The sequence below is a fragment of the Geotrypetes seraphini genome, chromosome 1, assembly GCF_902459505.1.
Source record: "Geotrypetes seraphini chromosome 1, aGeoSer1.1, whole genome shotgun sequence".
In the NCBI taxonomy this organism is placed as follows: Eukaryota; Metazoa; Chordata; class Amphibia; order Gymnophiona; family Dermophiidae; genus Geotrypetes; species Geotrypetes seraphini.
This window is the reverse complement of record NC_047084.1, coordinates 383,099,860-383,122,784: the sequence shown is the minus strand read 5'-3', so window position 1 is coordinate 383,122,784 and position 22,925 is coordinate 383,099,860. Positions and strand designations below refer to the sequence as shown.

Below are 22,925 nucleotides of genomic sequence, written 5' to 3'. Positions count from 1 at the left end.
AAAATACTAGATCTTACTTTTGATAGGCCACTAGAAATTGATAGAGCGCACCGGGTTCCCTTGCATAAGTTAACCAACGCTTGCTATCCTCGCCCGATTGTGTTCCGTCTGCTCCGCTATAGTCAAATTCCGGAAATAATGGCACAAGCGAGGGTGAAATCGCCTCTGAAACTTGACGGGTATACTATATTATTTGTCCCGGATTTAAGCAAAAAAACTGCACAGGTCCAGGAAGCAGATGTTAGCCTACAGACCTAAATTGAAGGAGATGAACGCAAGATACGGGATGATGTACCCAGCGAGGATGAGGGTAACCCTTAATAACAACACTAAGGATTTTACGGAGCCGTCTGCACTAGCAGATTTCATAGAAGAAATGAGCCCATCCTCTATAGATGCAGTGTGATTGGAATAATGGAAGTTGCTCTCTACTTACAAGTTAACTGTTAGTCACGGAGCGAGTGTCACTTAAAGACAACGGTGGAGCATGATATATAACACACTGTTTCCAATAATAAGGAGATTAACTGGCTGAAAGACTGAGCATATTTTAGGTATTTGGGGATCTAAATACCGTTTTCTACTGCTACAATCAGATTTTCTCCGAATTGCTATCAATATTCATTTCAAACAATATGGCATTACCTCCTTCTTCTTGTAGATGAACCACGTGTCAACAAGCGCGAAAATTTCACGCCTTACAGGGGTGGCGTCATTACGACACCACACGAGTTTGCAGTAAAGAGCCGCATGTTTCAGTGATTAAGCCTTCGATCGCAAGTTCTGAATATATCAATTGACATATTGTTATGGGATATGCTGTGTGATTGTCGACTCTGCTAACGTTTCATAATAACTACATTTACTCATGTCTTTGGTTTCAGCACTCGATAAGACTACATTACTATGTTTGGGTTTTCGTATTCTCTATTCCCTAAATATTATAATGGCTAGTAGTGGCCTGGCATAGTTCTAGATATTTTTCTTTTAAGTATAATTTACATTTTATTGGCGATCAGAACTTTTCAGAATCTACTAGAGGATTACTTGCAATGTTTCCACGTTGCTGAGCTCTCATTTTCTGGGCAGTCACTATTAGTTTCCTCTAATACATTCTTGATGTTTTTATATATCAGCTTATTATGTAATCCCATTGATGATACTATTGTTTTATGTTATATTTCGTACTTTACTTTCCTGCACATTATTTATCACTGTCTCATATGTTTGCTATTTATTTAAAGTGTTATATATCATTACCACATCATTCCATTACATAGAACCTACTATTTTACATTTAATGTTAAGTATTATTTTATGGCTCAAAGCTATGCTATGCTTACAACCATATACACATGCACTGAGCTGATGTTATAGGTTTATTCAGCTCAGGTAATGCTGTTTTGTCAATTACCATTTCTGTTTCATACCTCTACCGTTACACCTCTTTCTCTGATTTCCTGCACTACCTAATGCATTACCAAGACCAATTGCAGTAACCCGCGGGTATTAGGCAAGTCTTTTGTGCTGGACTGTCCTGTGACATGTCAGTACATTCCAATACAACCATTAGCATACAGCACTTAAATCAATATCACATACAATACTATATATATTTGCCTGGTTAGGATGTTATGGAATTATTATGTTTATGTGCAGGTGATATGAGTTGTTTTGGGACATTTTGTTACATACAAGGTTATATATACTCTATTGCATTTGCTGCAATGATAAACCCATTGCCATACTCACTCGCATTATACAACTGTTTCGGTAAATTCTGCTAGGACTACTATACAACCTAACATATCCATACCTTGATTCAATCAATGATTGGCACCTTCCACATGCAATCCCATGACCTGATGTTATAGGTTTATTTAGGTCATGGCATACTGTTCTGGATTGCTGCAGCTCATACTTGCATGCACAGAGTTATACATCACTCCCTGATTAATGCACTGCTATACTCATTACCAAGTACAATTTTGCTGAACAGAAATTATGGTTTACGTTGTTTATGCTGTAGTGATAGGAATGTTGTAGAAATTCTTATTACATAACATATCAGAGACAACTCCTTTGTTCCAATCATAGTTACTCACTCTCTCATATACACTTACATAGAATGAATACTATAGCTTAATTTGTTCAGGTTATACTCTTCTAGTATATTACAGTCCACATCAATATATACACGGGTATACTTCACTCTTAGGAAGTCGTATTGATACACACACTCTTACATACTTATACACGAGCAGTTATTATTGGTTTATTCTGTTCGTGCCGTTTTGTGAGGGAATGTTACGGTTCATATCATTATATATTATATTGCACATGACTCTCCTTTTCAATTTTTCGATATACATACATTGCCATGTGCACATGTTTCAAACAGATGTTATTAGTTTATTCTGTTCTTGCCATGTGGCCCTGGATTGTCACAGCCTTTCTCATTACATATAATAGCATATATCACTCTCATGTTTAAATTTTTACATCTTGGATATATACACTATTATACACAATTGCATAGGACTGTTATTATAGGTTTAATTTGTTCATGCATTATGGTTTTGTAATAATACCGCTCATATTAGTATATATGAGGGTATATATTACTTTTGTGCTTCCTGCATGGTCATATACACTTCCACAAACATTACAGTGTACAGTTATTATTGATTTATTTTGTTTATGTTTAAGGAGTTGGAATGTTATAGTGCACATAATTGTGCATAATACTATACATTACTCCCTTATTTAAATCATTACAATTCATGATACCATATACAAAGGCATTGAACTGATGTTATAGGTTTCTTTGGTTCATGCTATGCTGATCTGGACTATTGCAGTGCATATCAGTAGGCCTATTGATATATATCCATGTATCGTTCCCAATATTGTCACATTTACTTTCACAATCTACTACTGTGTATTGCTGTTATTAGTTTATATTGTTCAAGATTTATGGGCCTGGAATCTTACAACCCAGCTTACTACACATAATGGTATACATCACTACTTTGGTTAAGTCACTATTATTATATACTCCACCATATATTTTACTTTGTTCAGATATTGTTGTGCCTTCCACTCATACTATATGGCACTTGATTGTCACTGATCATTTCAACAAATGTATGGCAATACTTTACACATTCATTTGCAATATTGACATATACCCTACTGCAATACTAATACTGCATAGATGTTATTGGTTTATTCTGTGCATAGTGTAATGCCCTGGTATAATACAAGACATTAACTACATATGCTATTACCAGATGCAACGGCATGATGATAAGATCTCACTGTTTTTCTAATTCACGTCAATATTAATTTCCTAATAATTTCCATACTATATTACTTACACAATCACTGCACATAGTATTAGTAGAGCATCCGGTTATAGGTTGTGGAGATGCTCTAGTCACTCTGGTCAATAGATATAGGATTAAACTCTAGATGAACAACAAATAAACTATTGCTTTTGTTATCTGATAACATGTAGTGCCCCAAATGTATTTTGGCAATCTGAAAGGTGACATATTAGAGTATAGAATGGCATATCCTTATTCGTTTACTTTTCTGGCTTTGGTTCATACTATTGACACTAATTTACATGAGTGCTCTTAAAAGATATAGTTATTTAAAGGGTAAATGCAGTGGTTCGTTCTCCACCTTATGTCTTCACCTTCTTCTTATAGTATTGACATCGCTCTCATTTTATTATTGGTTAATTTTAAGGTTAATGATAGACTCTTATATTTCAATTAGCAGCTGGTGCGAGTTGTGCTGCTTCTCACTTGTTCGTTTCCCATAGATATATATACCATATTTTCATCTGATCCTTGATTTATATGGAGACGCAAATATGGTATTTCGGTACAGACGTGAAATGGTCATGTGATTCACATTACCTGGAATTGGGGTTTGGTCAGGTTCACAGGGGCTACAGCAGATTGACTCATCATGTACTATTAACCATATGTCTTTGAAGTTACTCTCCTTAAATGTAAAGGGGTTTAATAATCCAATTAAGAGAAAGAAAATACTTACCTATGCTTCTCGTAAATCTCCTGATGTCCTTTTATTCCAAGAAACACATTTAACAGATATTGAAAGTCAAAAATTAAAAGTTACTTGGGCCAAGGATGTTTATTATTCACCAGCGATAAACAAGAAGAATGGTACTGCAATGTTAATTAGGACTTGTCAGAATCTAAAAGTTATTACACATAAAAATGATTTGGAGGGCAGATGGAATATGGTAAAGATACAGGTGGTAAATTATGTTATTGCTATATTCAATATTTATGCACCTAATATTGATGATCCGTTATTCTTCGATAACCTTGCATCAATAGCTCTGGCAGAGAATGCACAAGCATACATTATAGCTGGAGACTTCAATCTGGCCTTAGAACCCTCTCTTGATAGAAAATCTATGGTATCATACAGAATTACAAAAGCATGGCATAGTTTGCATAATATGCTATCCCATTTAAATTTAATAGATTCTTGGAGATTCTTACATCCTATGGACTTACAATACTCCTTCTATTCATCCCCCCATAACTCCTACTCTCGAATAGATTATTTCTTCATAAGTAAATCCTTAGTACCTTGTTTATTGCATGCATTGATTAATGAGATATCGATATCGGACCATGCTGCCATAGAAATACATTTGGAGAATCTTTTACCCAGAAGTACTACTTGTTCATGGAGATTTAATAATACACTACTGGATGATCCAAAATTCATCTCATACATAAGAACTGCCCTAATAGAATATTTCGAGTTGAACACTAGTGATCAAGTAAATAGAGCTACATTATGGGATGCATGCAAAGCATATATTAGAGGACGTATAATTGCTTATCAAGCAAAAATTAAAAAAGATACTCAACAATCTCTAACTGATCTAATATCAGATATTAGAAATTTAGAGATATCACATCAATCGAATCCAACAAATATGCAGCTTTTGCAACAACTTAGAGAACGAAGAATGAAATATAATTTAATATTAAGTACTCAAGCGGGAAACACGTTATTTATGCAGGCTGTATCTTATCATAGCTCGAATAATAGAAGTGGACATCTATTAGCTCAATATTTGAAGATGCGGGAAGAGAAATCCTATATATATGCTATAACGGATGACTCTGGCAACACACATATTGAATCCAAAGGAATTATTCAGCAGTTTAAAGTGTTCTATGACTCGTTATATTCTACTGAATTATCACATGTAGATTCGAACGAATTTTTGAAGCCCCTAGTCCAAAGACCACAATTGAATTCGGAAGATAACACACCTCTAGAAGAAGAGATTACGGCCCATGACATTATAACGTCTCTATCATTAATGGCTAAGAAAAAATCCCCGGGACCGGATGGATATACGGTCGAATACTACTCTACATTTCAAGATATTTTAGCTCCTCAATTATGCCACCTGTATAATTATTACTCCACCGCTGAGGACATTAGAGGAACGTTTACTGAAGCGTCCATAATTGTCCTACCTAAGCCGGGTAAGGATCCGTTGAAAATACAGAATTATAGACCACTTTCCCTAATTAATGTTGACGCAAAGATCTATGCCAAGATATTGGCTAACAGAATTCAAAAAGTACTACCTATACTGATAGGTAAGGAACAGAATGGCTTTATGCAAGGTAGGCTTGCATGCGATAATACTAGACTGTTCACCTCAATCATCCAAATTGCCCAGCATTCATCTCATCCTTACCTGACTTTAGCGCTAGAAGCTGAAAAAGCTTTCGATCGAGTTGAGTGGGACTTTCTATTTCAGACAATGTCATGGTTTGGGTTTTCTGACAGATTCATATCTATGGTCCGGCTGTTGTACACTAGGCCTTCTACTACTGTCAGAATCAATGGATTACACTCTAAAATGTTTTATCCCACCCGTGGTACCCGACAGGGTTGCCCATTATCTCCGCTATTATTTAACTTGGCGCTAGAGCCTCTTCTCCTCTACATATGTCAATCTCCTGGAATAGCAGGTATTCGCTACGGTTCAGTTGAACTTAAACTTTCTGCGTATGCGGATGATGTGTTAATTTATACTGATCCTGCCTCATTGTCAACTCTTTTACAATTGATTAAGTCTTATTCCCAATATTCTGGATACAAGCTCAATACCGATAAAACAGAATTACTTCCTCTTAATAAATACGTATTGCAACATACCATTGCGGACTATAATTTTCAGTGGACTCAAACGAAACTTAAATACTTAGGTATTCATTTTGGAGCCACAATAGAAGATACAATAAAGTTTACCATTGAAGACATCATAAACATGATAAAATACACTAACGGTTAGATGGAGTCCCTTAAATTTAACATGGTGGGGAAGGATGGAAACTATTAAGATGATGATAGCTCCAAAAGCTTTTTAGTAATTAACAGTACTTGCGCAGGAAGTCCTCAGGCAGGGCAGGAGCCATTTTGTGTAATGAAAACACGAGGACAGGGAGTAAAGCAAAATAAAGGGAAAGAGTTCTCAGCACGTTAAACAGATCTCGCAGTAGTTCAATATGTGGAAACCGAAACCAAATGTCTGCTTCAAACAGAGTTAACCATTAATCAGAAGAACAGTAAACAGTTTCAAATCGGAGTCAGGAGACATCGAGGTGTCTGCAGTGGCAAGAAACACTGACACTTGCAGAAAACAGGGATCCAGTGAGAGAGGAGAAAGCAGGCACTTTCAGGAGTTTTTTGACTGAGTCTGATCCAGGTAGGCTTGCAGGAGTTTGGGTGAATCAAAGACTTTAGTGGAATTATTTAAGGTAACAACCATCCGTGCCGGATACTGGAGACCATAACGTGCGTTGAGGGATTTCAGTTGTGGTCTTAATGCAAGGAAAGATTTTCTTTTTCTAGCAGTGGTTTTTGCAAGATCAGGCACAATTAGTATCTTCCGTCCGTCGATGTTCAGTCCAGGGTGATTCTTGGCCGCATTGAGGATTTGTAGAGCCCGTGGAAAGCGAAGGAATTTGGCTACCACCGGGCGTGGGGAAGACTGATTGAGGCGCATATGAGAGGGAACACGGTGAGAGCGCTCGATGTCCAGCTCGCAGTCAGGGTCCATGTTTAATACCTTAGGTAGCCATTTCTTAAGGAATTCAGTCATATCAGACCCTTCAATATGTTCCTTTAAGCCAATGATTCTTAAATTATTACGTCTGCTTCGGTTAGTAATATCCTCGAGGTCTTGTTCAAGCTTTTTTATACGCTTGTCAGTGAGATCTTGAAATTGAGCTGACTCCAAGGCAGCAGAGTCTGCACGGGATTCAAGCTTTTCAATTCTCAGTTGAAATTGTGTCAGAGAGGAGTTGATCTCAGCAAGATCATCCTTTAACTCTTTTGTAGTTTCAAAATGTTTTGTGGTCAATTCCCTAAGGGCTCTGATTTCTTCCAGCATAACATCATTTGAGGTGGCAGACTTTTCCTCAGGAGCCATTTTCTCCAGTGTCAGAGGATCCTGTTTGGTCCTTTTCAAACTAGCAGTGGAGCTAGGAGAGGTATCCATTTTACATGGTTTAGAAGCTGACATGTTTATCTTTTGAAAAAAGTAGATGAGAAGTCCCAAAAAAAAGAGAAAAGACGTCAGGCAGTCAATAATCTAAGTAGAGAGGGAGGAGAGAGAGATTCAAGCATCCATCTTGTCTATGGCTCAGACACCCCCCCCCCTTAACAGAGATTCCAGTAGGAAAGTCCACGTGTCAATCCTTATGGGTGAACTCCAAGATTCAAATTGGCGGGTCTAAGATCCTCTGGAAGCATTGGATGCAGGCAGGCATATGTATGTTAGATGATGTGATATCTAATTGGAAAATGCTTGATTTTTCACAACTGCAACAATCATTCGGTATTTCAAAGTCTCAAATTTATAAGTAGTTGCAATTGAAGCAAGCCATTCAGAAGGGGGTTCCCTGATTGGTGAAATCTAAAAAGTCAGTATAGCTTGCCAGTCCTATGCTTCCAGACAGATTTCCTAGGGCATCACTCCACCCAGTGGTATAAATTAATATCTAGTTATATGAATAAGAAATAATAATAATAATAATTTTATTTCTTGTATACTGTGAGGTTCAAAGCGGTTTACAGTATAGATACCATAAATATGCAATAAAAATTGAAATAAATGAAAAAAGGTACTTAGAAATTCCCTAACTGTCCCGAAGGCTCACAATCTAGCTAAAGTACCCAAGAAAAATAATTATTAGATAAAGCAGATAGAATAGATAAAGACATAGATACAATATATCAGAGATTGTTTCTGGTTATGTTACATAGGAAATTATTTCTGATTACATTTCATAAGAAAAAACGTTACATAGGAATGTCATAACATATTAAATTACATTTCGTGGGAAAATTAATTCTGGTTACATTGCATAAAAGCTTATCTGATTTTCATAAAATGTTAAGAAGAAGGTTATAGTGGAAGATAATATGGATTAAGTTGATTATTTGAAAAACCTGTTGCTTATTAGGATATAGAGAGGATGATACCAGGGTATCAGGACTATACATGGTAAAGTTATAAAGAGAGTAGGCGAAGGAGGAGATTAAGTAGGTTGAATATACTTTAAGAATAGGAAAGTTTTGATTTCTTTACGGAAAACTTTAATGTCAGATGTTGTAGATAACAATTTGGAGATAGAGGATTCTAGTTTTGCTGCATATGTAGCTAGGAGGTTATCATATTGCTTTTTGCACTGAGTGCCTTTTAGTGATGGATAGGACAATATGTTCTGTGATCTTATTCTTGTTGGAAGAAGACGATTTAGGCGATTGTAGAGATAGGTGGGTGCCGTACCATAAATTACTTTGAAGAATATACAGTATAGTTTGAATTGAATTCTGTCTCTAATCGGTAGCCAATGTGAGTCTAAGTAGGCATTGGTGATGTGGTCAAATTTTCTGAGTGAGTAAATTAACCTGAGAGCTGTATTCTGAACTGTCTGTAACTGTTTGATCAAATTAATGGGGCATGGTAGATAGAGAATATTGCAATAATCTAGAAGACCTAATACAAGAGATTGAACTATAATACTATATTGATCCTTATCAGATAATTTTTTAATTTTTCTTAGGTTGCGCATTGAAACCAAAAACAAGTTTGAGAGATATTTGGAGCATTGAGATTAAGCAGCAGATTTCTGCGACTCAATGGCCACGGATTTGGTTTTGGAGGATGAGATGTACAGTGTCAGCATCTATGAGACATATGGGTTTTTTTTTTTTTGCATAGAAGTTTTTGGACCCCTGTTAGATTACAAAAATTAGATAGTTCTAAGTCAAATAGATGCTGGCACTGTCATATTGATATAGGGACACTGGATCATCTGCTCTTCTTATGTTCCTTGATACTTAACTTTTGGCAATTCATTTGGGGTCAAATAAATAGAATTCTGGAAGTTCCATTGACATATGAAGTAGTGCTGTTTGGTATGTTATTGATGGCCAAGAGTCCAATAACTCCATATAACAATAGACTACTTTTCATCATGACGGGAGTTGCTATATAGCTTATTTTGAAAAATTGGGACAGGTTAAACTATAGTTTTTGGTGGGAATCCATGTGCCAAACTTATAAATTTGAATGTATGAGTGCAATACAATTGGGACATTATAAGAAATTCAAGGAGGTTTGGGACCCATTGACAAAATTTTGTAAAGATTGATTATTAGTTTTGCCCGTTGATATACACATCCAGGAAGGGTGGGGGGGGGGGGGAAATGTACTTAATTTATTATTCAATTGTAAATTGCTTATCTTGGTCATTTGTATTACTCTTGATTGTCTTTATATTGTATGAAAGGATGGGTAGGGGAAAGGGATATGTACTTATTAAATCAATTGATGGAATTAAGTGCTGCTTTATTTTGTAAATTGTTTGATAATATGTTGCACTTGATGTTGGTTTTTAAAATAAATAAAGATTTGGGAATGTTTAGCTTTTCTTAGTTCTGCTTGGCTATTCGGCAGACTGGTTCATAGAGGGAATGTTGTGCCTATGGCCAGGGTATAGCGTACGTAACAACCTGCATGAATCTTCATGTCTGCTTCAACTCTGTTTTTAACTCTGCTTCAACTTTGTTACTGAGAGCATACTGCAGGCACATCCTGTGCTGTTTCATGCCTGTTTTCAACTTTGTTGCAACTTCATTATCAAGAGCATATCCTGCTATAGTTGAAACTAAGGGCACAGAACCTGAAAACCATCTGTGTGTGAGACATACTTGCAAAACAACTTATAACTGTGAATTCAGCATTTTCTGTGCTATATAAGACTGAGAGTCACATCCTAGAATCCAGAATCCATCGTTGCAACCAAGGGGAGACCATGGACTGTAACGACCCATCAATCAAAAGGATTCCCGATTGTGAGGGACGGACATGGCAGACATGGTGATGTTTATATTGTGACAGGGCCGGTACCTGTATTCTCCAGAACCCGGTCCCTGCTCACCCGAGCGCAACTCCGGCGTGCTTCCGATGAAGGAAGGAAGTCCTGTTGGTATATCTTTACTGGTCAGGAATCAAATATCAAAAATAAAACAAATCAGCTTTACTTGTTCAAAGTCACTTTATTCAGTGAAACGATGATGGGAGCAACGTCTCCCTTAAGCATTCAAAGAAAAAATCAAAGTCCAAGTAGAATGCTTTATCCAAATATCAAAATAAAGTATGGAGTGGACCCACCGGAATGGGTTTACCACTGCTACCTTCAATCAGGCAATTCAGTTAAGTAACAGTTCAGTATTGAAATCACTAACAGAACTCTAGAGGGGTTGTCTTTACCTTAAGAAGGCAAAGGAACCTTTTTCCCTCACACAAGTTCTGGGCCTCCAAGCTCAGCAAGTCTTAAAGCTTGGCTGTAACCAACAGAGAAGTTGTTGGTGGGGGAGGGGAGTAAAGGAATTCACTTATCACTTTTCTGATACCTCAGAATGCCAATAATGGCCCCACTATCCCAACCTGGATCTTAAGTGAATTCTCCCCAAAATCACACCATTTACTTCCCTCACATTCACATACATGAGTCCCCAATTCAGGCCAATTGAATTAACTAAAAAAAAAAACGTGTTTTTTTTCTTAGCACAAGTCTATGCAGTTTCCCACACGCAGCACTACTGCACAACGATACTCTATCAAACAGAGAAAAGCTCCTGCCTGCACAAACCTCCAGACCTGCCACTTATCCTCACTCCAGGAGCATGTCTTCAGGCAGTCCAAGGTTTTCTCCCCAATCCATGGGTTCAGGCAGAGCTGGCTGGTTGGCAATAGGGTCAGTGTCAGCTTCCTGCATTATCACATCCTCACAGTCAGGAACATAATCAGGAGAGACCCTTCCCTGAGCTGGCTCAGGGCCAACTAACTTTCCTCTCCTCAGAGCAGCCTCTATATTGTTCAACCGAACACACCCTGCTCTCTGAGGGGGAGGAGTTACCTGCACTGTTTGCTTAGCTTGTCTTGGGTTTTTCATTATGAGTCTCAGCTGAGAGTGAACAGGAGGAGGGAGGTTCCTCTGGAGCTCTTCTGAGCTGTTCTGCTCCCCTTCCTCTACTCCCTGCAGTTCAGCCTGCTTTAAGTTAAAGGGAAATACACATTTTCCCTTGGGACTAGTCACAATCCTATCCCCGTGGTTAGCTCGCTGTATGACTGGATAGGGTTTAGTCACCGGCAGCTCTGGGATGAGCGGAGCCACAGGGGACATACCCTCCCCCTTAAGGATTGATTGTCCCTATTTTCCAGGGGCAACTCACTATCCTCTTGCATTCGAGACAGAGTGTCAACATTCACACTTAACTTGCCAGGGCGATGCTCAATATCGTTTCCGGGGTCTATTTGCCCTTTTCCCTTGACTTAGGGGTGGTGGATCAGAGTCCTCAAAATCCTCCGGCCATCTCAACAGGGGTGTCTCATAAGGTCCTGCTAAGGCCCCTTTATCCTGTTCCTGAGGACTTTCCAACCCTTCTACTCTCTGTGCAAGGGCAGCTACCACCTGAGTTATATCCCCTAAGTCTTCCTTTTTTACTTGGGCAATCTGAACCCTCACTTCCTCCAGGTCCTGTTCCATTCCCCTAAAGGTATCCAGTACCTTTTCAAAATGCTGGGCATGTTGTTCCAGTTGTTCTTCCTGTGCCCGTTGTTTAGCTACCCAACTCTCTGCTTTCCCAGTTTGGTTTGTTAGTTCCCCGCAAGTGTTCTTTATTTCCATAACGCTACGTTGAATCGCTTGCTGTTGGACTTCATTTTCCCTTATTTGTCCCTGTACTACCTTCAGTTGCGCAGTAATTTGCGCCATAAGATCGGTCAGCTTCCCTGACTCCCGTTGACACTGGGCAGACATTTCCTCCCTGGACCGTTGATTATCTCGGTCTAGGGGATCCTTCCAAGCTTGGAATTTGGCTTCGGTTTGGGTTCTTAAGTTAGCTTCCCAATCCCTTCGTGCTAGTGTCAATTCTTCTCTCAGTTTCAGTATCTCGGCATCTAGTGCGGCTATTTTAGCGGCCTCTATATTTCCCCTCAGCTCAGATCCTAATTCAGGGCGAGACCTCCTTTCTATAGTTCCTACCCCTGTGGACCCGAACCCTTGCTCTCCTCTGCTGGTGTCCGGGAGACGGGACCACTGTACCAGGTTGGGGTGCCAAATTCTCTCACAAATGAGCTGAGCTATACGATCCCCGATTTGCACCTTGTACTCGCTATCACCCTGATTGACCAGGAGTACTGCGACATTACCCCTAAAATCTGGGTCAATGACCCCAGCGGCCACATCAATTGACTGCTTTAACGCCAATCCTGACCTTGGAGCTATCCGCAGATAGGCACCTGGCGGGGGAGATACCTGTATATCAGTGTTTATCAGGGACCTTCCCTTAGCAGGGATAGTTTGTTCACAGGCGGCATATAGGTCATAGCCTGCAGCCTTAGAGTAAACCCGTGTGGGTGCTTTGGCTCTATCGGACAGCGGAGCCCACCGAATTGTAGGCTTCCCATACTTAGGTTTTAACCCCTTAGCCCGTCGTCTTCCCTCCAGTGAGGCAACTAAGCTCTCTTCTACCCGACTACCCAACACACATTTACTCGGACTCCCCTTTCCCTCAGGCACTCCTATCCGTGCCCGATTCAGCCAATCTCTTCCCAGGATTAATGGGTAAGGTGTTGTCTTTAAAACTGCCACTGATATGCGGGTTTTTTTACCCCTATGTTGTATGGTCAGGGCTCTGAGAGGGTATTCCTGTGTCTTTCCGTGAATGCAGGTGATGGGTACTTGCTTCGCCCCCATCTCCTGATCTCGGCCCAATTCTCCCCATAGTTGCTCCGATACGACCGACTGCTCAGCCCCAGTATCGACGAGAGCCGAGACCTCCCTGTCGGCCACTGAGACTATTACCTGATATTCTTCGGGAATCTGGGCCCCAGGCCTCTGAGTTATTATTAAATCCCTCGTCGCCCTACAGTACCTCTGGGTATGCCCTATTTTCCCACAACGATAACACCTCGGGGGTTTCTCAGGGACAGGCTCCTTCGCCCTAGGATACCCTGTAGTTTTCCTAGGCGAGTCCTGACCTAGGCTGCCCTTAGCTTTTCCCAGGCCTAGTAGGGTGGTTGTCTTTTCCTCCTCATAGGCGCCTTGAGCGTCCAAATAGGCTTCTGCCACCTCTAAGGTCTGGGCTAGGGTTTTGCAGCCCTGTTTCTGCACCCAGCCCCTCAAATTCTTTGGAGCGGATTGCAGAAACTGCTCCCTGATCAACTCCAATACAATAGCCCGGGCATCCCCAATCCATGGACTAAGCCACCGCTCAGCCAGTTTAGACAGTTTTTGAGCAAGTGCCTTAGGCCTTTCCTTATCCTGCATAAGGGTTGCTCTAAACCGCTGGCGGTAATGTTCCTGGGTGTAGCCTAAGTACTCTAGGATATGTGTTTTCACCATTTGGTAATTGTTAGCTACCTCAGGGGCTAGTGTCTGATAAGCAGACAGGGTTTCTCCTGCAAGGCATGGGAGTAGCCTTACCGCCCACTGACCCCGAGGCCAACCAGCAGCAGTAGCTACCCTCTCGAATGCGGATAGGAACTCATCCGGAGCATCCGCTGGTGTGATCTTGCACAGATTCAGCGTGGCTAGAGGGTTAGCTGCTCCTGAGGGTTGTGGTAAACTACTATGTCCAGGCTCACTGCCTGCAGATGTCGATGGGTTCTGCAAAATTCTAGACAGTACTTGCGTTTGCTCCCCCATCGCCAGCACCATCTCGTCGTGTTGCCGCCGAGATAGCTCCTGGGACCGATACCATAACTCTTGGTTGGTTTTTAACACTGCTTGTAAGTCCTCGCTTTGCTTCTGTCGCTCCGCCGTCAGGAACGCTATCAGCTGTTGCTGGTCCATCGTGCCGGATAACCTACAAGAAACAAAGAGAGAGACCAACCCAAGTGCGGTACCACTATATAAGGGTAGTCAACCTCCCTCACCCCCCTGGTTAAGCCTCTTACCAGAGCGTAAGGTGAGTCTTTGCCTTTTGTTTGTAGGCCTCCTTGGCCCCCAGTCGTATAGCTGCGTTTCTGTCCTCTTATCTTAGCTTCCAGCTCCCCTTGGTCCTCTTCCGACACCGGTTCACCGTGAGCTAAACAGGATCCCTCTGGTCACCAGCTTCTTCGGCACTTCCGGCAGAAGACTCAGGAAGCAGGCACTCAAGGACAGGAACACACACAACAAACTAAAACAATAAGCTAAAACAACAAATTAGCTCCAAAGTCCAAAACTTTTTTTTTTTTCCAACTATAAACAAACAAAAAAAATTTTTTATTTTTTTTTTCCAAAAGTTCCACTAGTGTCCAACAGGAGGCGCTCTATCCCACTCCTGGTACCATATGTGACAGGGCCGGTACCTGTATTCTCCAGAACCCGGTCCCTGCTCACCCGAGTGCAACTCCGGCGTGCTTCCGATGAAGGAAGGAAGTCCTGTTGGTATATCTTTACTGGTCAGGAATCAAATATCAAAAATAAAACAAATCAGCTTTACTTGTTCAAAGTCACTTTATTCAGTGAAACGATGATGGGAGCAACGTCTCCCTTAAGCATTCAAAGAAAAAATCAAAGTCCAAGTAGAATGCTTTATCCAAATATCAAAATAAAGTATGGAGTGGACCCACCGGAATGGGTTTACCACTGCTACCTTCAATCAGGCAATTCAGTTAAGTAACAGTTCAGTATTGAAATCACTAACAGAACTCTAGAGGGGTTGTCTTTACCTTAAGAAGGCAAAGGAACCTTTTTCCCTCACACAAGTTCTGGGCCTCCAAGCTCAGCAAGTCTTAAAGCTTGGCTGTAACCAACAGAGAAGCTGTTGGTGGGGGAGGGGAGTAAAGGAATTCACTTATCACTTTTCTGATACCTCAGAATGCCAATAATGGCCCCACTATCCCAACCTGGATCTTAAGTGAATTCTCCCCAAAATCACACCATTTACCTCCCTCACATTCACATACATCAGTCCCCAATTCAGGCCAATTGAATTAACTAAAAAAAAACGTTTTTTTTTTCTTAGCACAAGTCTATGCAGTTTCCCACACGCAGCACTACTGCACAACGATACTCTATCAAACAGAGAAAAGCTCCTGCCTGCACAAACCTCCAGACCTGCCACTTATCCTCACTCCAGGAGCATGTCTTCAGGCAGTCCAAGGTTTTCTCCCCAATCCATGGGTTCAGGCAGAGCTGGCTGGTTGGCAATAGGGTCAGTGTCAGCTTCCTGCATTATCACATCCTCACAGTCAGGAACATAATCAGGAGAGACCCTTCCCTGAGCTGGCTCAGGGCCAACTAACTTTCCTCTCCTCAGAGCAGCCTCTATATTGTTCAACCGAACACACCCTGCTCTCTGAGGGGGAGGAGTTACCTGCACTGTTTGCTTAGCTTGTCTTGGGTTTTTCATTATGAGTCTCAGCTGAGAGTGAACAGGAGGAGGGAGGTTCCTCTGGAGCTCTTCTGAGCTGTTCTGCTCCCCTTCCTCTACTCCCTGCAGTTCAGCCTGCTTTAAGTTAAAGGGAAATACACATTTTCCCTTGGGACTAGTCACAATCCTATCCCCGTGGTTAGCTCGCTGTATGACTGGATAGGGTTTAGTCACCGGCAGCTCTGGGATGAGCGGAGCCACAGGGGACGGATTGTGACAATATATATATATATATATATATATATATATATGTATATATATATATATATATATATATATATATATATATATTGTGGCGGAGCCGGTACCTGTGGTTGCAGTAGGTGCGGCCCACGCTCACGTTCGCGCTGCTCTGACGTGCTTCCCTAGGTAGAGGGAAGTCCTGCTGGATAACATTCACTGCTTTGTCAGGAAATCAAAAGACAAAAGAGTCACTTTACTGGTCCTGAAATCTCCACTTTATTTAGTGGTGGGTTAAAGAGAGTTGGCCAACAGTCAGTCCCAAACTCTCTGCCATAAAGAAAACAATTTATGTCAGGAAACCAAAAGTTAGAGCTGCCCAAAGGCAAAGAGGACAGCTCTGCCCTCTAATCAGGTAAGTAAACAAAATAAATCACAAAAGCAAAAAGGCTGTTAACTTTATAGGCAAAACAACACCCATATTCACAGCACTGCTCAAAAGCTCTCGTGTACAAGCCTTAAGGTATTCTGGCTTGTCCCCAACCAACTCTAAAGGAGATGGTGGGGGGAGGGGAGTAAACGAATCTACTAATTACTTTCTGATTCACAGAATGCCAATAATGGCCCCACTAACCCAACCTGGAATGGTAAGTAGATTCTCCCCACATTACTTCCCTCTCTGTCATTCAAACCATGGCAGTCCCAGCCAGCTTAACTTTAGCCAGCAAATTAAACTTGCAAAAGAAAAAACATTTTTTTTCCCCCTTTTTTTTCTTCCTGCTTTACTCAAACAGGGACAGCCTCAACCAGCACAAGTCCTCCAGGGGCTTTCCAACAAAAACACCTTTTCCCAAACAGTTCAAACACAAACACAGTAGGTTAATAAACCTTACACCTCTCAGCCCTGCCACTTAGCTGTCTTCCATTAGTACGTCTTCAGGCAGACTGGAAGTTTCACCTAGATCCATAGGTTCCTCAGTAGCTAGCTGGTTGGCCAAAGGGTCAGTGTCAGGCTCTTGCATTTCCCAGTCCTGGGACTCAAGAGCACATTCGGGAGGGACCCTTCCCTGGGCTGGTTCAGGATAGACTGCCTTCCTCCTCTTTAGAGCAGCCTCTAAAGTACTCAGACGAACCTGCCCTGCTCTCTGAGGGGGCGGAGTTGCCTGCAGAATTTGCCTGGTTTGTCTTGGCTTCCTCATTAACTGTTTCAGCTGGGAGTTCGCAGGGGGAGGGAGGTCCCTCTCAAGCTGTTGTGAGCTGTTCTGCTTCAACTCCTCTCCTCCCTGGAGATCAGCCAAGTCTGAGCTAAAGGGAAAGGTAGGCTTCTCCCTATGACTGGTCACAACCCTATCGCATTGATTAGCCCTTCTGATGGCAGGGCTAGGTTTAGACCGAGCCACAGCTGGCAAACGCTGAGCTACGGGCCTAGGGTTGTGACATACCCCTACCCTAAGATGTTGACTGTCCCCAGTCTGTAAAGGCCTTCCCTCATCCTCCTGAACCCTTGACAAGGTGTCTACATTTGTACTTAGCTTGCCGGGGCGATGCAACACCTTAAACCTGAATGTCTGCAGGGCCAAATACCACCGGGTTAACCTTGCGTTGTTATTTCTCATGGTATTTAGCCATTTTAACGCGGCATGGTCAGTGACCAGAGAAAATTCGCGTTCCTGCAGATAGTGCTCAAGTGTCTGCATGGCCCACTTGGCTGCCAAGCATTCTAATTCTACTGTTGCGTAGTTTCGCTCATTAGGGTGTAGTTTGCGACTAAGGAACAGAATTGGGTGCTCCATTCCTTGCACCTCTTGACTTAGTATGGCTCCCAATCCTGTTCCTGAGGCATCGGTCTGCAAGATTAAGGGTTTTGCAAAATCAATAGCTGTGAGCACCGGATTGGTGCATAAGGCTTCTTTTAGATCCTCTACAGCCCGTTCGCCCTCCGCTGCCCACCGTAAGCTGTCAGGCTTATCCTTTTTGAGCATATCAGTGAGAACAGCAGCTCTAGCAGAGAACTGAGGAATGAACCGCCTATAGTAACCAAGCAGCCCTAGGAATCCCCTTAACTGCTTCTTGGAAGATGGAAGTGGAAACTCCTTTACACATCGCACTTTGTCCACTATAGGCCTGACCTTCCCTCGGCCCACTACATACCCCAAATATTTTACCTCACGCTGTCCTAAATAGCACTTTTTAGGGTTAACTGTGAAACCCGCATCTTTGAGGGAGTCCAGCACTGCCCTTACGTGCTTCAGGTGCTGCGCCCAGTCCGAGGAAAAAATTACTATATCATCTAAGTACGCTTCAGCATACTGATGATGTCCCCTTAGTACTTCAGTGATTCCGCGTTGGCAGGTAGCAGCAGCACCGTGAAGTCCGAAGGGCATGCGTTTGAACTGGTAGAGTCCATGAGGGGTGCTAAAGGCCGTCTTTGGCCTAGCGCTCTGAGCCAATGGAATTTGCCAATAACCTTTCGTTAAATCAAGTGTAGAGAGAAATTGTGCTTGCCCCACACGGTCTAATAGGTCGTCTACCCGGGGCATAGGGAAGGCGTCAAATTGGGACACTTCATTAAGCTGGCGAAAATCAATACAGAATCTGGGCGTGCCATCGGCTTTAGGAACGATGACAATGGGGCTGCACCAGGGGCTTTGTGATGGTTCAATAACCCCTAGTGACAGCATCTCCTGCACCAGACTCTGTACTAATTCCTTCTTCCCCTCTGTTAACCTATAAGGTTTCACTCTAACCACTTTCCCTGGAGTAGTTATTATGTCGTGCCTCACTACCTCCGTACGCCCCGGTATCGGAGAGAACACATCTCCGAACGCCTGAACTAGGGTTTCTAATTGTCTCGCTTGGCCATCGGTTAACTCCACTCCTACGTTGACCCCCTCTTCCTGACTCATCTCCGCTATTTGCGGTCCAAAGTCCTCCTCGGATTTTTGCTCTACAATCATGGCCAGTGTTTCCCGATCTCGCCATGGTTTCAAGAGATTAATATGGTAAGTTTGGGTCCTATTCTTCTCGTCCTTGACCCGGTAATTTACTTGGTTCAATTTCTCTATAATGGTGGCCGGGCCTTTCCATTCAGCCATGAATTTGTGCGGATCAGTGGGCACTAGTATTAGTACCCTATCTCCTACCTTTAAGTGGCGAGTTTGGTTTTTTTTGTCATAATACTGTTTTTGTCTTTGCTGACCCCATTCCAGATTACATTTTCCAAGCTGCGCCACTTGCTCTAGCCTTCTCCTCAACTGGGTAACATAGGAGATCACATTGGTCTCCTCCCTTTCTTGTGAACCCCAGTGATCCTTAACTACATCCAGTATTCCCCTAGGGGTTCTCCCAAACAGCATTTCAAAGGGACTTATTCCTAGTGAATCCTGTATTTTCTCACGAGCCGCAAATAACACAAACGGGATAAGAAGGTCCCACTGATGCTTCTCCCCAATCCCTACCTTTTTTAACATCTGCTTTAATGTTTGATTAAACCTCTCTACCATTCCATTAGCCTGTGGATGGTAAGCAGATGTTCTCAGGTGACGGATACCAAATCCCTGCCAGAAATCCTCCATCTCCCTAGACATGAAATTGGTTCCTTGGTCAGTTAGGACCTCCCGAGGGAACCCAATCATACAAAAAAGCCCCATGATTTCCTTCATTAGAGCTATCGAGGTGGCTTTACGTAGAGGATAAGCCCAGGGAAATCTTGTGGCCACATCCATAATAACTAAGATGAAACTATACCCATGAGGGGTTTTTTCTAACGGGCCTACGATATCCATGGCCAGTCTGGCCAACGGTTCACCTACCTTCGGTATAGGTATGAGTGGGGCCCTAGCTGGCTTACTTAAGGACAGCTTCTGGCAGGTTGGACAGGATTTACAAAAATCTGCCACGTCCTGAATCATCCCCGGCCAAAAGAACCTACGGGCTATTTGAACCCCCGTGGCTTCCGATCCTTTATGCCCTGAGAGCGGATAGTCATGAGCCACTTGTAAAATAGTCCTCCGAAACCCCTGGGGAATAACCAATTGCTCTTGGCTATTGTCCCTCCCATTCTTCGTCGTATACCTATACAATAACCCCTGTTTCATTTTAAAGGACCCTGGTTTATTAGACGATAGAGATGCTTGTCTCCAGGCTTCCTGGAGGGAAGCATCAGCCTTCTGCTCCGCCTGGAAGGTGGGGAATAATTGTGTCACCTCCCTAGGGAGCCAGGGAATTTCCTTAGCGGCGTGAACCCGCTCCAAGGCTTTACTTCTCTGTTGCTTTTGTTTCCGACTCTGGGCTCGCGACCGTAGGCCCTGATCCCGGGAACATTCTCCTATCACATCCCCCTTGAAGGGAAATATGCTTCCCAATTCCTCTTCCCTCGGAGGGATCGCAGGGCCTTGGGACCGAGTGCCCACTAACCCCTGTCTTGGCTGGAGATACTGCTCTAACCCTTCCCAGTCCCGACCAAGTATCAGGTCATAAGGAGCTCCAGGCACTATCGCCACTTTCACCTTATACACTTTATCCCTACTCAAAATAATTGTGGGCCTAAGAGGGTATCTTACCCTATCCCCATGCACACACTTGATCTTGACGGAGTCTCCTTTCCCTGGTACCTTCTCCCGAAGAAACAATTGGTTAAAACAGTGTGAAGATATCATTGACTGATCCGCCCCAGTATCGACCAGGGCTGACACCTTCCTTCCTGCCACCGATACCACCGCGAGGTATGCCTCCGGAATCCGGGTGTTTACCCCTTGTGTTACCATTAAATCCCTCTTTCCCGCACAGAACCTCTGAGTGTGCCCTGTTTTACCACAGTGATAACATCTAATGGGTTCTTTCGGGGTAGACTCCTTAGACTTGGGAAACCCCGCAGTCTTGCCGGATTGATCCTGACCTCTGCTGGCTTTACCCTTTTCCAGCCTCTGTCGGGAGGTTGCCTTTTCCTCCTCATAGATGCCCTGAGCATCCACATAGGCCTCTGCCACTTCTAATGTCTGGGCCAGGGTTTTGCAACCCTGTTTCTGCACCCAGCCCCGCAGATTCTTTGGAGCGGATTGCAGAAACTGCTCCCTGATCACCTCCAGAACTAAGGCCCTGGCATCCCCCAGCCAAGGACTAAGCCACCGCTCAGCCAACTTGGATAGCTTTTGAGCCAGTGCCTTAGGCCTTTCCCTTTCCTGCATAACCGTTGCCCTAAACCTCTGACGATAATGCTCAGGGGTGTAGCCTAGATATTCCAGTATATGTGTTTTCACAACCTGATAATTATTAGCTACCTCTGGAGCTAAGGTTTGGAACGCGGACAAGGTTTCACCTGCAAGGCATGGGAGAAGCCTTACGGCCCACTGACCCTGAGGCCAACCAGCAGCAGTAGCCACCCTCTCAAATGCGGACAAGAACTCGTCCTGTGCATCCGCTGGCGTAATTTTGCACAGGTTCAGCATAGCGAGAGGGTTAGCTGCCCCTGTGGTTTGCGGTGTGCCACTGAGTCCTGGTTCACCGCCTGCGACTGGCGAGGGGTACTGCAAAATTTTTGACAGTACTTGCGTTTGCTCCCCCATTGCCAGCACCATCTCATCGTGTTGTCGCCGAGACAGCTCCTGGGACCGATACCACAGCTCTTGGTTGGTCTTCAGTACGGCCTGTAAATCCTCGCTCTGCTTTTGCCTCTCAGCAGTCAGAAAAGCGATGAGCTGTTGCTGGTCCATCTTGACCCGACACCTGGAAGAAAACAAAAAGAGAGACCAACCCAAGTGCGGTACAAACAACAGGGTAGCCAATCTCCCTCACCAATCCCCTGGTCAGGTACCTTACCCGAACGATTGGTGAGTCAGAGCCTTTGGTTTGTAGGCCTCCTTGGCCCCCAGTCGCTTGTCTGCGTTTTTGTCCTCTTATTGCGGCTTCCAGTCCTCCTCGATCCTCTTCCAACTCAGGTTCGCCGTGGGCTAAGCAGGATCCCTCCGGTCTCGTGCTTCTTCGGCGCTCCTGGCAGAAGACTCCGGAAGCAGGCACTCAAGGACAGGAACCAATACAACAAACTAAAATAACAAGCTAAAACAACAAATTAGTTGAAAGTCCCAAAACTTTTTTTTTTTCCCAAATATATTATATATATATTTTTTTTTTCCCAAAAAAAATTCACCGTATGTCCAGCAGGAGGCGCACTATCCCACTTCTGACACCAATTGTGGCGGGGCCGGTACCTGTAGTTGCAGTAGGTATGGCCCACGCTCACGTTCGCGCTGCTCTGACGTGCTTCCCTAGGTAGAGGGAAGTCCTGCTGGATAACATTCACTGCTTTGTCAGGAAATCAAAAGACAAAAGAGTCACTTTACTGGTCCTGAAATCTCCACTTTATTTAGTGGTGGGTTAAAGAGAGTTGGCCAACAGTCAGTCCCAAACTCTCTGCCATAAAGAAAACAATTTATGTCAGGAAACCAAAAGTTAGAGCTGCCCAAAGGCAAAGAGGACAGCTCTGCCCTCTAATCAGGTAAGTAAACAAAATAAATCACAAAAGCAAAAAGGCTGTTAACTTTATAGGCAAAACAACACCCATATTCACAGCACTGCTCAAAAGCTCTCGTGTACAAGCCTTAAGGTATTCTGGCTTGTCCCCAACCAACTCTAAAGGAGATGGTGGGGGGAGGGGAGTAAACGAATCTACTAATTACTTTCTGATTCACAGAATGCCAATAATGGCCCCACTAACCCAACCTGGAATGGTA

At 43.0% G+C, this 22,925-nt stretch overlaps 2 protein-coding genes across 2 annotated transcripts in view; one reads left to right on the top strand and one right to left on the bottom strand.

The window, feature by feature from the left end:
• The first annotated feature begins 6,668 nt into the window (after positions 1-6,668).
• Positions 6,669-22,925, top strand: part of LOC117346482 (alpha-1,4-N-acetylglucosaminyltransferase-like) — a 152,087-nt gene continuing 135,830 nt past the window's right edge. Inside the window, exon 1 of the mRNA XM_033916143.1 lies at positions 6,669-6,784. The gene's annotated coding sequence lies outside the window, so the exon portion shown is untranslated. The remainder of the gene's footprint in view (positions 6,785-22,925) is intronic.
• On the bottom strand, positions 11,788-14,450 carry LOC117367824. Its single transcript, XM_033960798.1, has one exon. It carries the CDS (start codon positions 14,448-14,450, stop codon positions 11,886-11,888), a length of 2,565 nt encoding a protein of 854 aa, XP_033816689.1. The 3' UTR covers positions 11,788-11,885.